This window comes from Gallinula chloropus, assembly GCF_964237585.1.
Source record: "Gallinula chloropus genome assembly, chromosome: 3".
Taxonomy (NCBI): Eukaryota; Metazoa; Chordata; class Aves; order Gruiformes; family Rallidae; genus Gallinula; species Gallinula chloropus.
In genome coordinates this window covers 66,416,544-66,439,157 of record NC_140087.1, presented here as the reverse complement: position 1 = coordinate 66,439,157, position 22,614 = coordinate 66,416,544, and the positions used below count along the sequence as shown (strand labels likewise).

The window sequence follows — 22,614 nt, the reverse complement described above, 5'->3', positions numbered from 1 at the left end:
GGAGTGATTTATTCATAATGCATCTGCAAGGAGCTTCCAAACAGCAGCTTCCACTCTTCAGTGTTTCAGGCATGTCCCACAGTGGCTACTGTAATATCAGAGGAATGCTTACTCCTGCTACTGCTGCTAATCTGGGAGCCGTCACGTGTCTCTTCTATAATCTCTCTCTCCAAAAATTTGACTCTCAACCGTCCCTTGCTACAGACATGATGTATATTGCCTTGACATGCTTCCAAGTAGCAAACATTCAAACCCCTGACCCATAAGCAAAGCAAAGCAAAACAGAGCAAAGCAAAAGATAATAATAATAAAAAAGATATTTCTGGGAATAAAACTATATGAGCCTGAAGGAAAGGGAGAAGAGAAATCTGCTATGGACTTTTATGTTTGCACTCACCTTGGAATTACTTTGGAAAAAAATAGCAAAGCATTACTCTGGGGAGAAGGAAAAGGAGGAAAATGGTTCTGGGGTGCAAACAAAACAAAAAAAAATAAAAACAGGGAGCCCACAGAAAAGATCATTATTTATTTATTTTCACTCATTTATGTGTCAGATGAGGCTGAAAGCTGCCAGATAGCTTCTTTTTGACAGCTTGAAGTTCCTGTTGGGAACAGATCCATGTATGGAAGCAAAAGCAGAAAAGCATAGATAAGCTGAGATCCAGCTATGCAAACCATCTTTAGAGACACTTAAAGGACAAGCACCCCAGCTCCTTTCTTTCTGGTAAATTTAGCGACACTATCATATGAGGGCTTTTTTCCATTCTGCTTTACCCACAACTGCTGAGACTCGGCTGGGGTAAGTGAAAAGCAATTCAAGAATTTCTTGGGAACACCTAGTTACTCTGTTAGACAACATCTTGAATAAAGCCGTAAATCTGGGGCTAGAGGATGACTCCAATAGCTGGATAGCAGTTAAGTTCTCTGAGTAAGGAACATGACATGTAACAGCTTTGCTGCTGGAAGGACAGAAACTTTCTAAGTGAAAGAGGCAAGAAAAAATGCTGGAATACGAGGATTTTGTAACTCACAAACTGTATTTAGGGGCTGAGTGATGTTACAACTTCAGCAGACAGAGGGGCAGGAGGGATGGTAGCAGTTTCCAGTGTCCGAGTCTTTCTTTGTTTCTATCCAGAAAAAATAATAAAAATAGCCAAGGGTTTGGGGTTTTTTCTTCTCTGGTTTGTCCTACTTTCGTTTTGAGAAACATGTCTCATTTGAGTCGAGCTGACTGGACATTAGGAAGAGCTTGTTATAAATGACTGTTGTTTTTCTTGGCGCTCGAAGGCAGTTTCTCAATGTTTCTCTGTAGATTTGAGGTTGATTACATCCTGTGCAAGGATTTTTTGGTATAGTTTTAACTGCCATTACAGTGTTGTGAAAGTCGACCCCAGTGAAAACAGCTGTGTGCTGTTGCGGATATTTCCAAAGCACTGAAGTAATAGCTCTCCTTCAAACTAGCAGTGAAGGGTGCTAGCTCTTTGAACTGGGCACTGTCAAAAAGCAGAGTATACCCTTGGCAGAAAGGCTTTCTCCAAGGATGTGTTTAGTTAAAAAGAGCATTAAAAAAAAAAAAGAAAAGAAAAGAAAAGAAAAGCTTTTTGCAGCCTTGGCTTAAAAACCTGTTGGTTTGCAGCAGTATGGTTAAATGGGAGATTTTTCTTTAAATGCTACAGAATGGTATTTGGGTGATGGTTCGTGTGCTTTCAGATGTTAATATGGCATTCATACTCCCACTGTAAAGTGCTAAGTAAAGCTTATTTATTTTTCAGGTGGTTGATAGACTAGAAAAGAAAACAGCAAAACATGTTAGAGCAGGTGAAGTGAAATTATATAGAAAGATATGAACATAATATCATGGATATGGCTGAAATTATAGAAGATTTCCAGAGATACGATATAAGATGATTGTAAAGGGAAATTACTAGACTGCAAATGTCATAAACATTTCCATGAATGAATGAAAATGCTTTCCCTTGTCATTACATAAGAATATCAGAATGGAAGCATTAGCTTGTAACTCTAGTAGAGTCTGCAGTCAGGGAAGGCCCATGCCTACAGCCCTCATTTCCTCTTATTTAGCTAGAATTTCCATGGATATTGACACATTCTTCATTTTTATAATCACTGAAATACAGGTCTTTTCTTTGGTTTCTTCTCAAGGGCTGAAGAAAAAATATTCAAAACCAAGCTGCAGCAGAAATTTGTCTGCACCAGGCAAAAATTGATCATTTTAGCAGGTAACTTAAATACATATCACCTGTCTATAGAAATGCTAGCACAGGAAATAATCATTAAGTAATTGGGGTCAATAGACAAATTTTTAATTGCTGTTGAGTTACTAACAAATAAACCTTTTTGCTGTTATTGCTGTGAAGGAACACTTCTGCATTTCCCACTTACTCAGATTGCTTCTATTTTCTGTTGCATACAGTTCTGTTTTGTAGAGTTCATGTGTCTGCTGATAGAAAAAAAGCTTTTCCCCAATCTTCCCCTGTTTTTTCCTTTTTGTGCCTCTTTGAGGCTATGAGCTTCCCTATCCCCAGAGACAAAGACTAGCTGATGTCCATGGCTTGCAGCAGTTGGGTTGAGCAGGTCAGAAAGGGGATGGAAGGGTGGAGCTGGAAGAGCTGAGACCTATTTAATTCGATCTTCCCATTTGGGCCAGGGCTGGGCTAGTGTGGCCCAGAAGACAAAGCCAGGAATAATCCTGCATGGAAGACATCCTGCCAGAAGTCATGGCAGGAGTAATCGCTTGGCTCCTGTTTCCCAGCCCCAGGGCAGACCTGATCAGGGACCTTGTAAATGGCTTGTCCTTGGTACGCCCCCTTGTTCCCTCCCTCTGTCAGAAGCGTTTTCAGGCAGGATGTGTTATCACTAATATTTATTATTATTATATCAGTGTACTAACTATTATTAATATTTAATATTGATTAGTCATGGGTATTGCTAGTGTTTGTTTGGTCCCTTGTGCAAAGCTGATGGGATCTTATTCAGAGACCCTAGACATGAATATAAATAGTCAAATAAAGCATTAGCGATAGTATCACTAACATGCCTTTTATAAGTGACTAGTCACTGTGAGTGCTGCAGCCTCTGAGCATCCGCCACGAGGTCCTCCCACGCACCATTCTTTGGCACAGTGCGATGAGGAGAGGGGGAAGAGGGGAAGCTCTGCTCTTCTTACTACCAGAGAGAGAGAGGCTGCTGAGCTGAGTTGGGGCAGCACAAAACCCCGGAGTCAGTAAGAAGTGCAAAGCTGAGCCTCTGTGCTCATTCTCGCTAGATGTGGACAAGGGTAAAGCTGCCCTCCCCCCTGGAGCAAGCAAGAATATGTTGTGTACCTCATGCAAGGAGCCAAAGGCTCCAGGAATTCAAGGTTTGTGTTCCTAAATCTTAGTGGCTTTCACAAAAAAACCCACTTGATTTTCAGACATCAAGTCTGAGGAAGGTCTTTGTCACAACTGGTTGACTGAAACTTTCTTGTGAGAAGGGAAAGTTACGTTTGTGGTTAAGAGAGCATCCTCAAAATAAATCACAAAGAGAGCTACACTGTGAAGCTGCTCAGTGAGGATTTCATAAACTGGCTCTGGCTTGAATTAAGCCCACTATATAGTCTTCTTCAAATGACTATATTTTGATGGTGATACCTAATGGATGGAGTTTGGACACCATCTCTATCTTATCTCTAGGAAGTTAGAAGATTGGAACAGATTCTGGGGACATATTGACTGACTGATCCACTTCTCTGGGCAGATACATTTTATTGCCTACATTCTAGGGAAATGGGCTTTACGTGATGGCTCTGCCTGTTCCCAGCCTAGAAACCTGCAGATCCATTTGCCAATTCAAATGTGCCTTGCATAAGGAAGTGAGGTCTGAAGAATAAGATGTTCCAAAAAAGTCTGAAAATAGGCAACTGTTATCTTTGGCTTTCTGGCTCCCAAAACATGATCTTCCTACTCTTATCTCCCTTCAGGGTAAGGGACAATGATCTATATGGGGAGGATTTCACCAGAGGACTCACAAAGATGGACAGTTTTCTAGAAGGAATGGCATATAAGGGAAAGCCTGTGTTTACAGACTGCAAGCACCACATGTACATACTGCAGCATGTACCATTGCACTTGCTGCTTGCCCTCTCTTTCGTAGCAGCACAAATATGTCCAGGAATCAGAATCTGACCAATCAAATAGCCTTCTGTAACGGCATGACGGATTGGGTGGATGAAGGGAGAACAGTGCATGTTTTCTACTTTGACTTCAGAAAGGCTTTTGACACCATCTCATAACAGCCTCATAAATAAGCTTAAGAGGTGCAGTTTGGATGAGTGGATAGTGAGGCAGGTTGATAAGCAGTGCAGAGTCAATACTAAGTCCAGTCTTACTCAGCATGTTCATCAGTGACCTGGATGAGGCAACCTTCACCAAGGTGGCTGATTACACTGTGCTGAGGAGTGGCTGATACACCAGAAGGCTGTGCAGCCATTCAGTGAGACCTGGACACACTGAAGAATTGGGTGAAGAGGAACCAAATTAAATTTAACAAGGGCAAGTGTAGGGTTCTGAACCTAGGGAGGAACATCCACAAGCAGCAGTAAGGTTCTTACTGTATGGGAAGCAGCGCTGCAGAGAAGGACCTGGGAGTCCTGGTGGACAAGAAGCTCTCCATGAGCCAGCAGTATGTGCTCATGGCCAAGAAGGCCAATGGTATCCTGGAGTACATTAAGTAGAGTGTGGCCAGCAGGTCAAGGGAGGTTCTCCAGCCCCTACTCTGCCCTGCTGAGGCCACAGCTGGAGGGCTGTGTGCAGCTTTGGGCTCAACCATTCAAGGAACTACTGGAGAGAGCCCAGTAGAGGGATTCAAAGACAGTTAGGGGACTGGAGCATGTCCCTTATGAGGAAAGGCTGAGACAGATGGGTCTGTTTAGTCTGGAGGAGACTGAGAGGGGGTCTGATTAACTCTCATAAATATCTGAAGGGTGGCTGTCAAGAGGACGGGGCCAGACTCTTCTCAGTGGTGCCCAGTGACAGGACAAGGGGCAATGGGCATAAACCGGAACATGGGAAGTTCCAACGCAACACGAGGATAAACTTCTTCACCATGAAGATGACCGAGCACTGGGACAGGCTGCCCAGAGAGGCTATGGAGTCTCCTTCTCTGGAGATATTCAACCCCTGCCTGTACAACCTGCTCCAGGTGATCCTGCTTTCGCAGGGGGTTGGATTAGATGATCTCCAGAGGTCTTCCAACCTCTGCCATTCTGTAATTTTGTGAATATTCTATGCACATGTGGCCCTAATCCTTTTGAGGAAGAGTACAATTTCAGATGGGAAGTGAAAGTAGCCTTTCTTTTAGAAAAGCTGTGCTGCCATTTTTGTGTCACTGTGTTAAACTCTAGGCTATCCAGCCTCACAAACCTTTTCTTCTTTATAAAACTTATGTGTTTAATAACTGACTGCACAGCATGGAGACATGAGTAAATCATCCTCAATGCCCTCAGCTGGTCTAAATCCGGATGTCACTTACAGACATGTAATCCTAAATTTCCATCCTATGATACAAGTTTTCTTGAATGCCAAGTTGTTATTACTAATGCCAGTTATTACTGGTATTAGATCTATATTTTGTAAAAGCTAGCCCTATATAGTACTTGGCATCTCAGTAGCAAAATGAACTATGGTATTGTTGAATTGTGCTCACATGAGAAGAATCCTGGTGCTGGCGCTTACAGACAAGGAATCCAGCAAATGGAGAAAGCTTTACAAATGCAGAAAAAAATAATCTGAAATCAGAGCTGCATGCCCCTGAGCTAAAAAGATCAGGTTTTTTAGGTGCCTGGGAGGTTTTCCCTACTCGGCTTGCAAGATGTGGCAGGAGGCTGGCTAAGGATGAGGCTGCAGAGATCTCTGGCTGTTTCAGTGTACTTCATACTCCAGCTATGACCCTCGCTCTTCAAATCCATAATGTCTAGACCACTGACAAACCAAACGTGTCTGAGTGCATCCCATGTCTGCCATGCCCACAACTTCCAGGTAAGCATGGCAGAAGAAGGTAACACCCTGTAACTATCCCTTTTCTACAATGACTGGTTCCCAGGTTCACACACACCTCTGGAGCACATCGGGCCACCTCCTGAACTTGCATCCTCCACATATGTGGATGAGGGATGCCTCCTGAAAATATGCAATTGCTCTTCCAAGTTGTCCCTTGTTACATGATGAGGTTTTGGTTTAAGACACTTAAGGTCAGAGTGCAGCTGTTTTGCCATCTAAGATGCAAAGATGTTTCTTCTGGTGAAAGGTGAGGGAGACCTCTCTATTACTCATGCACAGGAAAAAGAAAGAAAAGTGGGAAGAAACCATGCCCAGAGACATGACTCGGGGAAGGGGCTTGCCTGGAAGTGCTATAGGTCATGCATTTTGGAGCGAACCTTGATATTACTCCACATTTTATTCTTTGAAGTTTCATTCTTGCCCCCTCTCATTCTCTGATGTTCTGTGTGCTGCTATAGGCAAAGTCAACATAACAGCTTTAAGCAGCCATGGTGTTTTCTGATAATTTACAGGTAAAGCAGTCAATTTATGAGTTGATATTAATTTTGGAGCTGATCCTTTAAGAAACTCAGTATTATTCTGGCAGCACATGGGGGAAAAACATAGCAACAATACAGTGAATCTGGAGGTCTTCAAAATGCAGTTTATTCTTATCTAGGGCTCCAACCGTCACTGTGATCTAATCATAAATGTATTCATATTGCATAGGGTCACTGGAGGGCAAAACTGAAGTTGTTTTGATTTCCATACTTCAACATATTTGGATTTCTTTTATATTTAATGATGAACTTCCTCCTGAGTTTGGGATGTTTGTTTTTAGGATCTTTCCCAAATCCTTGGAATGCTGAACTCTGACGTTGCTAACATAAAATGCAGGTTTCAGTTTGTGATCTCTCTAGCCAAGCCTTTTCCATAGAAAAGGAGAGGAGAAAGGAGAAGAGAGGAGAAGAGAAGAGAGGAGAAGTGCATGTAGTTCACTCTGTAAAACTTGACACCAGTTTACTTCTGCAGAAAGGTACATATAAGGAAGATACAGAAATGGGATTCTGGAAAATTCCAGGATTTGCATAAAGGTACATATGCCCCAGATTAGTTTGGGTTCCACTCATTTTAAAGAGGACTAATGACTTGTTTGTAAATACCCAAAGAGGACTATCGGGAACATCTTCTGCCAAGGAGTGCTGTTCAGGTATAGATCTTCCCCTGCCAGGCTGAGAGATTCAGTGCTTGGGCTGTTTTATTCCTCATGGGAACACACTACATTGAGCATTGTGTAAAGCTTTTCTCCTCCTCTCAGTCTCCCAGTGCTTGCAAGACCCTCATCCTGTCCAAAATGAGTTTCACCAGAAGTTTTGTTGCTGGGATGTTTCCCAAGTTATCCCACAAACCACGGCAGCCCTGGAGGTTGCAGACTAATCCCTCATGACACTAGCACACACCATTTCCTGCTCTTCCAGAGATTTGTCCTTACTTTCGTTGGAACATTGAATTGACTTTTCTTTCTCTCTTATGTAAGCAAAAGCAGGAAGCTAGAGGAAAATGTGAAAATGGAAAAATAACAAAACATGCAAAGTGCAGGAATGTGGCCTGCAAAACTACTGCTGCCTTTCTATCCTCCCACCAAGGCTCCCTTGAGCCGGTGTTGGAAACTTCTGTACATTACATGTTTTCTTGTTTCTTTCATCTCTATTTGGAGGTGTATCAAACATCATTGTGTTGCAACATGGCCAGAATGTGGTTGTGGTCTTCTCTTTGTCAGCTAGATGGATGCCTGCAGACTGTTCGGACACAAATGTGCAAGGAGACAAATGGCATGCCTGGTTGTCTGGACAGTCCCTGACCCACTGGGAGATGAGCTGGCATCTTTTGATGCAATCTTCCTGAAAATGTTCCTCCAGGCAACTAGGTCTCAAGCTGCAGGGAGATCTCACCAAGATATTAAGTTTTATCTGTGATGTCCAACAAGCATTAGAAAGCAAGGGAGGGGATGGGAGCTTAGTGGAGGTGATGGAGGGGCCAGGCCCACAGTGATTTGGGCAGGACTTCAGCATGTCAGGCCTCAGACAGAAGGAGTCCTGAAGCAGGTGATGCTTCTCCACCTGTGGCAGCTCTGACCACTCTTAGGCTTTCTTCAGGGACCTAGGGCTTGATGGACAAGTCTTTTGCCCTACAACTTCTTTATCCTTCCAAATCCTCTCGCTTTGATGCCTGTTTCCAAAAGTAGCAACCACACATCAAGGTTTAGGCATTAGTGTGTGAACAGTGAACCCATCTCTTTGAAACAGGCCCCTCCCACACTGATTCCCAGCATCAGCAATTGCCACATCCACAACGCTGGAACAAGGAAGCTAAACGAAGGTGACATCTACTTTTCCAGCATCTAACTCTCAGCTCATTGCTTGTGTCACAGTTTGGCAAGCATGATATTAGAAGTACACTGTCTTATCTTTTTGGCTTACAGAAAGGTTCAGAGCAGTGGTCTTGTGCTTCTACCCTAGATGCAGTAATAAACATTTGGATTTGCTGCTAGAATGTTGACACTGCCATAATGTACACAGTAAAAGTAAACCCTTCCTGTGGCCACAGACCACAACATGCTAGTGATCCGTGGTATTATCCTGTTATTTTGTGAGCCGTTGTCACTGCTGAGAAATACACACACAGTCAAATAAGTGGCTAATAATAACACTGGATGTGAGAGACAAGTGTTTGTTTTACTCTGGTGTAACTTATTCCATATGGTCCTTTAAAGCATGTTAAATGTTAAGCCTCTTTGGCCTGCCAACTATTATTTCAAGATGACCTCTTGGATTTAGCCTGCTTTTCAGAAGCAAGGCTCTGAAAGCATCTCCCATCCAGGATAAATACCTAGTTCAGGAGCAAGACAGATCTTCTGCATTGTCCTATCCTTAGGTAGATAGGTAGGTCTCCATTTTGATTGTCCAGAATAGTGATATTTTCTCCTGTGACACCTTTCAGATGTAAGTTATGTGTTATACTGACATTCTCACATAGGGTACAAGCCATATCCTGACCAAGGAGCTAATACAGTTTTAACTTCTAGCAGTTACCTCCTTTTTTTTCCAAGTTGTTGATGAGCCAGATCCTTGTGGAAACCTTCTAGCAGGTTTTCCAAATCTTTTTGGTAGTGTTAATTCATGGGCAAAGTACTACAGCTGTGAAAGACATCCTCATTGCACTCCACAGCTGCGTTACTCAAAGGTTTAACACAATGAACTCCATCACCACAGTGAACCCTTGTGTACCCTTATGCAATGTCCTGCACTTGTGTTCCTGCCATGTTCTGTACTGGGCATAGTCCACAGCACAGCTTGGAAAACCAGTGCATGTAAAGGTTTCTCTCATTTTGAAATTCTTTTGCCACTGGTTATGGAAAGCAGATGCTCCAAGAAGCATCTCTCTTCATAACTGAGAGATTTGCCTTTTGGCTTGAGTTGATTTGATCTGAAGTGAATTTCAGAGAACAAGAGTAACTGACACTTAGAACACTTTACAGCCTTCTGATAACTTCATCCTTCCCCTGAAGTGTGACATGACTACAACTTAACCTCAACAAAAGAGTTAATCTTGAAGGTTCTCTGCAGTGGGTGTGTATGAGGATCTCTATGATCCCTTGGAGAACAGTGTGTACAGAGCATGCACGTTTTCTTATCAGAGAAGAGAAAACTTTGTACTGCCTGCCAGTGAAAATCTGCTTAGAAAATCTGCTCAGCTAGCAATCATTGGTTAAGACTCGGGACATCGTGAGCATTTTAGAAAAATTCGGTCCCTTCTAGACACGAGAATCTTCATTACAAATCACCAAAGACCCACCTGAGGATCCATAGTCCAGTGGCAGTCCTTGCACTTTTAGAGGCTGGAGCAAGCCTATCTAGGTGTGCACCTTACTTCATGTGGGCCTGAAGTGTCTTAATGCATTAACATGCCTGCAGATGTACCTCTTTGATAATGAACTAGAAAACTTTTGGCCCTTGACCCTTAAGTTCAATGTTCTTACCCTAAAAATAAACCGACAGACTGTTTTTAAGTATGCTTTGATGCACAGACATAGAGGAATGCTACAAAACAGGACAAGTTTGTAAGCCTTGCAAACTGTGCCATTACTCATGTTTTCTAGACATTTTCTGTTCCTGTTGATAAAAACACACGAGTTTAACATTCTTTTCTTTGAAATAGACAGTTTGATTATCTTGAAACGTGCCTTAATGTATGCAGCCTACAGAAAATTACAGAACAAGACAAGTTTGAAGACTCTAACCTTAATAAAACTGATGTTTTGCCAGCACAAACTCCCTGCCTTCATCTTGAATTGTAACTTCATTTCTTGACTTTGTTTGATGCATGTCCTTTCTATTATGGCTGTGACTCGTGCAGAGACTTCACTTTAGCAAGTTCTTTCCCTAGAACACATCTTCATGAAGGCACTGCAGTGAGTGAGTCTCTTTGAAGAGCTGGAGGTGCGCTGAATGCAGCAGATGTAGGTTAGGTTAGGTAGATTAGGTTAGGTAGGGTAGGTTAGGTAGTACCCTTCAGGGGTTTCCTCATCAATGGAAGGGAGACAGCTCTCATTAATCCCACAGCCCTCCCGACCATGAAGGCAAGCTGGACACAAGACAGATGGAAACATCAGGTTTATTGTCCACCTTCAAACTGTCATTATTAAGCACGGGGCTGACCAACAGCCCACAGTCAGTCTTGAGTACAACACTTGCTTTACCTTATGTTCTGGTTTTGCCCTTTTTATTCTTCCCAGGTTCTGTATCCTTCCCAAGTCTCCTCCCAGACAAGCCATCCATCTGCCTGTATTCACATATTTACTTTTCCCTCACTGGCCTCAGGTTTCCTGACTTCATACACTTATTTAGTACGCACAGTATGGTTGCCTTGGTAATTTCTACCTCAGTCAGCAATTAAACTAGTACATTGCTTTTGTTATATGTATGCTTCTCTTTTCTAACATTTTTCATGCTGCTGCCTAGTTAGTGTCAGGGATTGTTGGCTGCATATACATTACTCCTCTTCTTACGACCTGCAGGGTCTGGTAGCTTCTCACACCCATACTTCATGTTGTATCTTGTATAGTCAGGCTTAACTGAAGATGTTATTTTGTCCTTGTTATGGGGCGTACCCATGTGTGCCCCATGCTGTTGTCTCATTAGGGTTGTGTTCAGTCAGGGAAGGCCATTTCTCTGCCTCAACTTGCAGTTCACAGTGGGACAGGCTTCCAACAGGACAAGTGACAGGGACCACCATGGTAGGAGGAATGTTTCCAACAGGAGCCTTCATGATGTCAGCTCCGGAGAGCATTTGGGTAAGCTTCGAGGTTCCTATGGCTGAGTGTGAAAAATTAACAGAAGAGGTTGCTGAATTAAATGGTTATGAGCCTGGAACAAACCCTGACAGGACAAAACCCGACTGGGTATGTCATGGGCTTCAGAGCAGCAACAAGCTCTTTTCCCCAGCATCCCATTGGCTAAATGGCTCATCTGCCCAGGAAATTGGCCACCAGCCTGGAAGCAAGGTCAGTCTGGTCCCAGGCTGCGTGAGCTTGGATAGCACTGCTGCCTAGATCTGCTCTCCCAGCATGGCCAAATTTCCAGTGCTCTGACTATTTTCCTACCAAATCTTTGTCCAAAGCCTAAAGGCAGGTTGTCTTTTCTTTCACCCTAATAACCGCAACAGTGGTTTTCTTTTTAAAATGTGGTGGATGCCTCCTGATTGTTCATCAGTCAGATACATCTTCTTGATGAAAAGATATTGAGAGCTTGGTCAGCTACACCTCATCTGAATGCAACAGAGGTTTGCTCATGCTGATCTTAAAATCTTTCCATGACACCAACTTCTCCCTCTCTGCAGACAATCCAGCTGCCTATACCATTACTCTTGTGGCTATAGAAAGCTTTTCCTTCTGTCAGACTTCAGCCTCCCTGCCCATAGTTTAACCTCCTGACTTCTTATCTTTTCAACAGTAGGAAACATCTATTCTTTCAGATTTGCAGGGGTATATGTCTTCTTTCAACTTGCCAGTCTGCGCTCCTACAATGCTTCCTCGAATCATGTCTTCTAGACCTTCCAGTTATCGTATTTCTTCCCATTGGTGGCTTTGCAGCTGTTGCTGGCTTTCCAGATGCCACTGGTCATACAAATACAGCTGTTAACTCTGCAGTCTACTGGTGGGAAATAAAATGCCAGATACTGTTAACAGCTCTTACACAAGTGCCAATATACAGATTCACAGATTCACAGCGCTGTAAGGGTTGGAAGGGACCTCCAGAGATCGTCAAGTCCAACAGTCCTGCCAAAGCAAGTTCTCTAGGACAGATTGCACAGTTAGGCGTCAAGACAGGTCTTGAATATCTCCAGAGAAGGAGACACCATACCCCACCCCATCCACAGGCAGCCTGTTCCAGTGCTCTGTCACCCTCATTATGAAAAAGTTCTTCTACATGTTGGTGCGGAACTTCCTGTGCTCCAATTTGAAGCCATTGCCCCTTGTCCTGTTTCCATAGACAACTGAAAAAAGGCTGGTTATTTCCCTCTGTCTCACACACTTAAGACACACTGATGTCTTGAGGCACAGGGCCCAGAAACCTTCTTGGTGACATGAGGTGCACATGGGAGGGAGCTGAATGAAAGACGAAAACTTGTATATTCCCATCGGCCCAGCTAAGACATTTGTCTACTAAACATACAGCTGCCACACCAGTGGACTCATGTTACTGCCAGATGTCTGCTCTCTACCCATCCAGTCATTCCTTCCTATCCCTGCTAGTCCCTCCATACCCACTGGCACAGCAGCAGCCAGGGTAAGTTTGAATCCCCAAGTCCCCGTTCTGCCCTGTCTCCCTGATCTCCAGCCTATAGAGAGATAAATGCCACAGCAGCCCACGTTCTTGGCTACACTCAGGAAATTGTCTCACCCCCTGAAGAAATGGGAGCGTTCACAGAAGAGGAGTTCATCTGAATAAGCAGAAATGCAGAGGGAAGAAGTCAGAGCTTGCACAATCTGCATTAGGAAACATCTGCACATACGCGTGGCGTGTGCACATGCACTTCCATATTCTTCCCATACATACAAACATGGGATACAGCCTCAGAACCTAATTTTGCCAGGAGCTGGTATCAACTTCTCATGAGAGCAGAAGATTTTTGTAAGAAACTTAAGAATTTCTAACTACGAGGCCAGGTGGCAAAGGAGGATGTTCAACTGTTTTAAAGCTTCATCACAGTCCAGGGAGCTGTGAAAAAGCCATTCAGCTCAGAGCAGCTTTCAAACAGTCCGTGCTTAAAATCCCAGTGGTGGTGGTGGGGGAAACAGGCTGGCACGTGATGACAAGGAGAATTTGAAAGGAGAATCTCGTCTCACAAATGATGCAGTTTCGTTTCTCAAAAATCTCCAGAAAAAAATGTGAGCCCATAACCATTAAGCAATATGGCAGTTAAACCCAGTTTTATTTTGTTTCTCTCATTTTTGGTTGAATTCTGTTTACGTGCCAGCCTTCCATTACTATGTTTAGGACATTCAGCATTGGTTGCTGCCTTACTGCTGCTTGAACGTGCAGCCCAGAGGAGACAATGCATTTTTTGGTCTATGCACCTTCAGAAGTGCAAAGAGAGCAAATTGTGCTGAAATAAGATCCACCTGTGCACCAGTGGGAGCCCCTGCCCGCTGGACTCATGTCTAAGCAGTGGGGAGAGAAGGAACTGGGATAAGATCCATGCTGCTGCTTCAGCTCTTCCAGGGACAGAGTCAGCAGGTGCAAAGGCACATACCTTCTCCAAGGTGCCCTGAGAAAGACTGAGAAGCACAGAAATTCCCAGTCTCAGTGGTCCTTATGCCCTAAAATGGATTGCTGCATGCTGGTAATGGTGGACAGCATGCTCCTCAGCTCCACTCTGTCTCCAGGACTCAGGGGCTACTCTCCAGCAGAGCCAGAGGGACACCTATCCAGGCAAGGACACTTGGAGGTGAAACGATGCAAGGATGAGGCAAAAGTTGGTAAAGTGAAAGCAGCATGGAGGTGAAGAAGATTTCTGACCAAGGACAGCACAGATTAGAGGCCATTATAGTGAAGACACATTTCCCTTTAAGAAAAGTCATTTCACAGCCCCTTGCCTAATGGGCTTGGTTTTTGAAAGGTGTTCCAGCAGCTTTCTTGACCTGGAATATATAAATAAAATATAAATAAGGTGCTTTATGCAACTGAGGTCAGTCACTCCTCACTTTTAATAAAAAAATCAATTTTCCTTGGAATATCCAGGCTTGCTCAGGGCTGGCAAACAGATGGTGCAGAGGAGGCCAAATTACCTTCGCGACCAGGGGTCCCAGCCAGAGTCATGCACTACATCTGATTCACCCTGCATCTCCCACTGATAGCAAAGTTAACCTTGCACACAGATCAAATGAGGGATATCACCTCGTGTCACCGGAGCTGCTGAGGAAGCATGACAGCCCCTGGTTTGCAGAACATAGTTCCCAGATCTCACCACGTTATCATAGTATTTGCATTTTTTATTTTTTCCTAAAGCCTCAGATCCTGGAGTCATGTGATTACGTATCACTAATTCACCTCTCTTATTTTTTAACATACTTCTGGTTACCAAGTAAATTGGAAAAATAAAAAGACCTCTAGGTTTCCAAAACAGGAGGCAAATCCAGACAGCACAATTATTTGTTGCTTTTTCAATTCTGGATTTGAGAAGACTTTTTTTTTCAGCACAACCTTGGGATGCTGGTGAAAAGAGCTGTAGCATCATGTGGAGGGTACTACTGCTTACTTGGCTGTAATGCTGCCCTGGGGCTGACACACCACAGCTCCATGGCCCCTTGCAGGGAGTGGAGTCCCCGGGCTATTGCTTTCAGTGGGAAATGCATTTGAGTAGAGCTTGCATCTGCCTTTTTAGGTTTTTCAGACTAGATGCTTGCAAAACACATGCAGCAATCCCAGCTCTGAAGCTCCCTTAATTCACACTCAGCCCCTATAACTGGTTCTGCTTTCAACCCCCACGCAGCAGTTGGTTTCCATTGAAATACTATTTTGTGTCTGCCACACACAAGCAGTGATCTGTAAAATTTGGCCAATCAATACTTCTTCCAGGAAAACTCTCTCCCAAGTTGTTAAATCCTAATGCTCATCATTCAGTGTTCTGGATTTGTTGTTTAAACATTCACAAAATAGCACAGTATTGGAGGGAAAGCTCGAAAGCAGCACAAGGTGGCTTCTCCAGTTACCTCTGCTGGTTCCCAAAGCACTGCAGAGAGAGTAAACCACGGGCTGCCAATTTTTCACAGGCTTGGCAAAACCTTCCACTGACCACTGCCTTCTCCCTGGGGTACAATCTTCGCTGTCAGAAGACACCTTCCATGTTCAAGACCTCTGCCTGGCTGATGGGCTAATTTCATGCACTCAGACATCCCTGGGATTGTCAGAACTCAGAGTGTACCAACCACTTGGAAAGAGCTGAGGAGGCGCTGCTTGGGGAGCTCAGAAAGACGCGTCTGATGCACAGCGCACAGAATTGCCCTTCCCATTCACTGCTGTGTCCCACTCCATCTGCCACATTTCTAAATGCACGATTTATCTTCCTATCAGCCAAGGCAGGTTTGAAGGTGACAATGAAATTGAATGCTCAAATTGCTGGAAACTATTTTTCTGAGAATCTTTTTTAGAAACACCACTCTCGGGGATCTCCAGGTCTCTGCCAAGAACACGTAGTGGAGAGCCAGAGAATGTTCAGTGGGCGCACGCTCAAGTCTGCTGCAGACAGATGGATGGCAAGCCAGAGGTGACATCCCATCTGCTCCTGCAGGATCTTTCTGGCATCTCTTAAGGGACTCAAGGAACACCACAACCAAACCTAACTAACCTAGTTAACCTAACTCACTAGTTATCCTCCAGCGTTATCTAAACCGACAAAAGATGGAGCAGAGACTGAGGAGACGTTCCAAACACCAAGAAAGGATGGTAGGACAGCTGCTCAGAGGTGAGCATACTGTGGCCAAGCTGAAGATTGTCCTTGCCCTAACCACTTGTCTCTTTTACAGGGAATTTTAATAAGGCAGAATTTTTCAAGTAAGAAGTAGCTGAGGGTTTGTGTCCCCTCCTCTAAAATGTGCAGGAGCTTAGATGCCTTTTTTTCACGTGGCACTGAGCAGACAGCTGGCCTGCACCATTCTGTCCTGTGCTTGACACTCCACAGCCCACTGACCCTATCCTTCACAGGGGGGAATCATCTTTCTGCTCTGCAAATGTAGACAATACCCAGAAACTTCCTCCAGCAACTGCAGAGCGATGCAGGCTGCTGTCAGAGAGAGCTGTGGGTGTGCATGAATGAATGAATGAATGAACCATTCGTTAGCATTGGCATGAGAATCTCCATGATTTTGAGACTACTAATTAGTGGTTGTAAGTGTGTTTGCAGTGGTAGGTGTTCACTTGTATGACTGCAAGGAGAGACAGCAAAGGAAAGGTAGCAGGAGCAAACTGCTGCCTCTTCCAGCACAGCCCAGGCTGCAGTCATGATGAGGCACGGGTTTGCCCACACCGTGACAGACTTGCTGTGTCGGGACATGAACAGTCTTGTTGCATTTTTGCCCAGAGCACCAGGTGGAACACAGGAGCATTTGCTCAGCTTGTCCAGTGTGTTTCACAGCTCATATGGAGCTCTGTGCCGTTACAGATACCACTTCAGCTAGCTTGGCTGAGAAAAAGCAGTGTGAACCATGGCCACTGCAGTGTGGAGCAGACCTACTGTGCAGGATCTCCTCACATTGTTCGAGCCCACTGCCTCCCTGACTTCCACTCCTCTCACAGACCAACACCACCTTTCTCTCGGAGACTGTGAAAGATGAAGGTCTGAACATGGCTGGAAGGGGTGTGTAAAGGACTGGAGAGTGGGGAGGGCATCTTCTCCCAGCTTTATATTCCTCCTAGGCACTTCTCAGGCAGAAAAAGAAAGCTACTCTCAGATGCGTGCGAGACAGCACTGCATCTCTGCTTCACCTTTCCCATCTCAGGGCCGTGAAGGCTGTGTGATACAAAGGGTTCATGTGTATGATAAGCATCACTACAAACACTGACATACTCCTGATGTCTTCAGCTCCCTTCAAATGTCACAAGAATCCTGATGTAGGTATCTTTCCCAGGGTCTCAGCAGGAGGCACTGGGAGACAGGAACTGGCACTGCAAGCTGCAGAAAGAGGTGGGCTGGGGGGAACTGGGCCGTGCCTGGTTTTTCAAAGAGTAGATCACCAGTGGATCCCCATTTGCAAAGTTAGCATCTTGGTGCTCCAGGGGACTTGTGTACCAGCTTTCAGTGAAAGAGCTGGGAAGTAGATCAACAACAGAACGGAGGGAAACGGAGCTTTAGGGAGAACTTCATGGCTGACAGCTAATTAAAATCTGAGCACCACTGCTTACTCTTGCGATGATTAGATTTCAGTGTGCAGGGTGAAAAGCAACAGCAGGGATTGTGTGTGCTGCAACTATGCCAATTTTTTCTGCTCACACTATCTGTTTGCCATGCTAGCTTGTGCAGCACCTTGCAACCTGCAGCCACCGCCAAACCAAAAGCCACTTAGACACATACACTGCTCTGCTCAGGTCCTATCAGAACATTCCACTGTGCATGCTGCACCCATTTAGTTGTGCTCATCTTCTGTCAAATGCCCTTCTGACATAATTGAGTCCCATCAAGGTACCACATGTGGCTAGATGCAACCTTATCCCTCCTTTATAAAGTTCTTAATCTGAAGAGAGGAGACAGACAATCAGAGTTGGCTACTGGACACAAACCCATTGTCTTTTGAAACCAAATTCTTATTTTTAATTCCCTTTCATTCTGTGTGTAGGGAATAAGCTCTTAAAGTGAGCCCCAAACAAAATAATATCAGTAACAGCTGCAACACTAATAACAATTAGCCAGTTTGTAGGTAGGTCAGTTCATCACTAAATACTTTACAGAGGAGTTTTGTGACATTGTCCGTGTCTCACACCTCATCTTGAACAGAACAATTTAGTTTTCCATCTCTGCTGAAGGACACAGTGATGCAAAAGTCTTAAAAAAAAGGGGGGGGGGGGGGGGGAGGGAAGGGTAAATGAAATTCAAAATTCTGGCTTACTGTCTTGAAGGTGGTGACAAAAATTGTAGACCCAGCCAACAAGAGCATGAAGGAGCTAGAATAATGGCTCTGCTTTTACACAGTTCTTGTACCTGAGGATCTGGGTGTAGAGGGCTACTCAAGGTCGCTCGGTACTGGCAACTACCACTGTGTGAGTTATTAGCTGTGGTCCTATTTTAGGTTACTAAAGCCACAGAGTTTTGCCTGGAGGGTGGGACAATGGGTTCATCTGCTCCTTGCTGGAGCAGTGAAGGGTGGAGAAGTTGTTCAGGCATAGTGAAAGGGGAATTGCCCACAGGAAGGACGCCTGAGCCTGTCTGTGGTGCAGCAAGTCCTTCTGTGTCAGGCTGCTGGTTTCCTGTAGCACCTCCCAAACCCCTATAACCCTCCTGTGGGGACAGGAGGCTCTGAGGGTTCAGAGCCTGGCCTGGACATCGCCAGATGTGGGGGCAGTTCCCAAGAAGGCTCTAGATGACCCCTCGTTTGTCATCCCATGGCCCCCACTGTCCTCAGCAAACACCGCAGCATTGGTGATGTGAAAGAGGAATGACCTTCCACCCAGGGCCCTGGGATGCTCCTGGCTCCCCATAGCAGCCATGGGAAACTCTGTGGGGCATGGTGACAGACACAGCAAAGGCACTCCTTGAACACACCCCCACCCCATCCCCCGTTCTGCTTCCTTCCTCGCCAGCTCTCCCAGGGCTCGCTCCCTCCTGCAGGGAGTGCAAATGGGGTCGGCCCTACCCTGTCAGGCTGCGGGGCGGCCGGGGGGATGCGACAAGCCACGTTGGTAGGGCTGGGGGCTGAACAAGCAGGGCGGGCGAGGCAGGGCGGGACGGGCTGGGGGCTGCCTCGGCAGGGCTGGGTGCGGGCAGAGCACGGCTGGGGACTGTCCCGGGCAGGGAAGGGCTGGGGTCAGGCAGGGCAGGGCTGGGGGCTGCCCCGAGCGGGGCGGCAGGGCGCGCAGGGCTGCTGGGGGTGGGTCCGCAACCAGCCCTGCCTTTCAAAGTCCCTCGCTCCGAGGAGGAAACCGGGAAATATTTCCAGCAGCAGCAGGAGGAGGAGGGCTGGAGCTGCCACCGCGGAGGGGGAGCGGCGGGTCTTTCCCAACCCGCGCAGCGCCGCGGAGGGATGCGGAGGGAGGAGAGGCTGCTCGCGACGCGGACCGGCTGAGCGCATCCCCGGGTGCTGTGTGTGTCTGTGCGTGTCTGTGCGCGTGTGTGCCAGCGCCTGTGTGTGTGTGTGCGTGTGTGCCAGCGCCTGTGTGTGTGTGCGTGCGCGCGCGCTCCCTCCATCCATCCCTCCATCCATCCCTCCCTTCCTCCTTCCCTCCCACCCTCTCCCTTTCTCTCCCTCCCACCCGCCGCCGCGCCGCAGCCGCGCACCGGGGCTCCGCCACCCGCCCCGCCGCGATGCCCCGCCGCTGTTGAGCCGGCCCCGGCGGCGCCTTCTCCTGCCCTCCGACAGGTAGGACCGCGACAGACCGGCCCCAGCCCTGCCCAGCGCGGCGAGTCCCCCCGCCGCTGTTTCCACACCGGGGTTCCCGGTGCCAGGGAAGGATGGGGAAGGCGGGACGGGGGGCCCTGAGTCGTGTGGGAGCCGATGGAAAGGCGTGGGAAGGACGCCCCCCACCCCCTCCAGCCGCGGCAATGCTTTTTGCAACCCCTGCTTTGGGCAGACGATGGGGCTCGCCTCCCTCCACCGCCGGCCAATCGCGACATGTCGCAACAGGAGGCGCGGCTGCGGCGGGGGTTGCCTCCCCCCCGCTGCCCCAAGGGCCGGGCATTGCCGAGCATGTGGGGCCGGGGAGGGGGCTGGAGCAAACCGCCTCCCGCCGGGGGGTTAACGGGCATCTTCCCCCGTACGCGGCGGCGGGGTGCGGTGCCTCCGCCCGGCGGGGGTGTTCGTGCCTCCGGGCAGGGCTGCTTTTCCTCCAGCCCCGAGTATTTCAGCCTTGAAACGGTTTCTGAGGTGAGCAGTCGGAGGCACCTGCAGCCACAATGGAATACCAATTTTCATCTTGACCGACGTGTGTTATTAGTGCTGGTATTAAGCAGCTCTCATCACGTAGGCTTTTGTCTAGGTGGAAGCATGGCTGGGGCTCTTCCGTCATCTCGAGTTTAATTCTTTAATCGTAGCCTTGTTGCTTCCCTCCCTGCCGAGCCATGCTAAACAACTCCACGATCAGCCCTGTCTCCAGGGTGAAAGCAAACTGCCAAAATGTTGTAGAAATACAGCGAGCACTGGGGAGAACTGGAGTCTAAAAATGAAAGCTGTAGTAAAACCACAAGGTCACAGGCGTGTGGGTGCGAGTGTTTGATTTCAGGGCTCCTCTTTTCTTGCGCTTCGCAGGAAGCTGCTCCTCCAGTCCCAGATGTCCGCAAGTCAGGCAATGGAAATGGGGGCAGAGAGAGGCTGGGGTTCTCTGTGCACCCTCCCAACACCTGCCTAGGCATTCACGTGTTTGTTTCTCACCACCACAACGAGGAGATGCACTTTTATTTAGAAAAGGGAAGCTGTGACACTTACACATTGATGTGATGATGGCGGCCGGGGGAAAAAAAAGAGCTGTGCTGTATGGCTTGCTCTGGGGTAGTGGACATCACCAAAGAAAGACATTTGTGTTCCCTTGGGTGCATCTGATAAATGTTTCTTTCTCCCCTTATCCTTCTGATTGGTTCTTTAATAGCAGCTTTGCCCCTTTCACAGCAGAGACATTTAGCCCAAATAGGGAAATAATCAAGCATTTCTAGAGCCACAACCTACCAGCCAAAACATGAGCCCCCACCACCTTCTCCCAAGGACAGTTGATGCACTGCCTGACTTCTCTTGTATCCCACCAGCTCTATTTCTCTGGAGGAATAAAAAACTCCCAAGCCAGTGCTGGGGAGCTACATTGTTCAAAGGTTTCTCTGTACCAGGGTTTGCGTTCAAGATATTTGAAGGGATTGGTTGTGCTCTTTATGCCTAGCAGCCCTGAAGCCAACACTGAGTTGCACAGTTGTAAGGTGATGAAACTTTGCTTGCTTCTCCCTCCTTCACTTTCACTGCACTTTTTGTGGTCTTTTGGCTGTGAATTGCTCCAGAGATTTAAATATTCACTGTCCAGCAGCTGCCCAGGCTGCACCTAGTTTGCTCTCCTGGCACCGCTGTATGTGGCATGGCATGAACTTCATTCATGGCCTCGCTCTTGGGAGTCTCCACAGCACCTTGCTAATGCTGTATAGGTGCAGTCCTTTCCTTGCCTGTTTGGGCCTTTGGTAGTGTCTTGGTCTGCTCAAGGTTGCAATTTTCTGGTGTGGCATCTTAGACAGAATTGTGTTTCCTGCTGTGTTTTTTGGAGGTTACCATCCTGTTGGCTTACCAGGGAAAAGCCAATGAAACTCAGATCCTCTAATAAATCCCAGTGTTGCCCAGGGCATGATCATCATTGCACTGGACAACCAACCAACAGGTTGATCATAAACAACACAAATGGCACGCAATACTGGCTCTCCTCGCTACTGGTACAGTGAACAACCCGGAGCTCTGTTCAAGCTCAGGGTGCCATGATCTTCATGTGTTTCCCGCTCATGGACAGTAGTGGTGCCTGCAGATGTACAAATCCTGCTGGCACATAGGTCTGCTGCAGTGTGCTTGGGTGTTGTGCTGTCGAGACTCCAGAATCCGATATGGGCTGAGCTCATGGACCGGTTTTTCCCTTGCCAAGGGCTGGAGTGGTGTTTCTCCAGCTATTTTCAGGAAGCTTGTAGGAGGTGGGAGGAGGGAGCAGTGGTTGACCTCGCTTTTGAGATAGCCAATCAAGGTTCAGCAGACACCTGGGATCTACACTCCCTTTTCTGAGATTTGGTGGTCTAAAAACTGGGCATCTGCTCAGCACTAGCGTTCAGCTCCCTCTAGAGTCAGCGGTGGGAGAGCGGTACCTCTCCAGGTGGCTTTTCCAGGGAGGTGTTTCCCCCATCACCAGCCAGGAGTGGGCTCAATGGATAGACTGTGCCAGGGTGAGCCTCCAGCCCAAACTAACCTGTCCAGTTCCTGTCTAAGACTGTGTTAGAGTCGCCCGGGCCCAGAACCTGCATCCTCCTCAACCTTTCCCCACACACGTTCCCAGGAACGTCTCCCACCTCTTCATTGCTGGATGGGTGCATAGAGCTGCCCTTTGCTTATTTGTCTCTGCTCTCTTGAAGCTTTCTGCTCCTTCCTGCTGCAGAGCCCAGAACAGCACCCCGCTGCCCAGGGGACCCACATACCACTACAAACTCAGTGCAAAAATGGGCTGGGAGTGAAGAGTGGACACAGGCAGAGTGGAAAGCAGCAGGCCTGCTAATTCCTCTCTCCTGCCACCTATGGAGCATCTCTGGACAGATGCTTGCTACCCAGGAGCCTCAAGCTTATTAGTACTGTTTTATTCTCCTA

General features: G+C 46.8%; 1 protein-coding gene across 2 annotated transcripts in view; it reads left to right on the top strand.

The window, feature by feature from the left end:
- Positions 1–746: 746 nt before the first annotated feature.
- SLC8A1 (solute carrier family 8 member A1) overlaps positions 747–22,614 on the top strand; it is a gene marked incomplete at both ends in the record, with an annotated part of 134,766 nt that continues 112,898 nt past the window's right edge. For both annotated transcript variants that reach the window (XM_084262064.1, XM_084262063.1), the window contains one exon: positions 747–799. In XM_084262064.1, coding sequence (XP_084118190.1) covers positions 747–799 — 53 coding nt within the window. The remainder of the gene's footprint in view (positions 800–22,614) is intronic.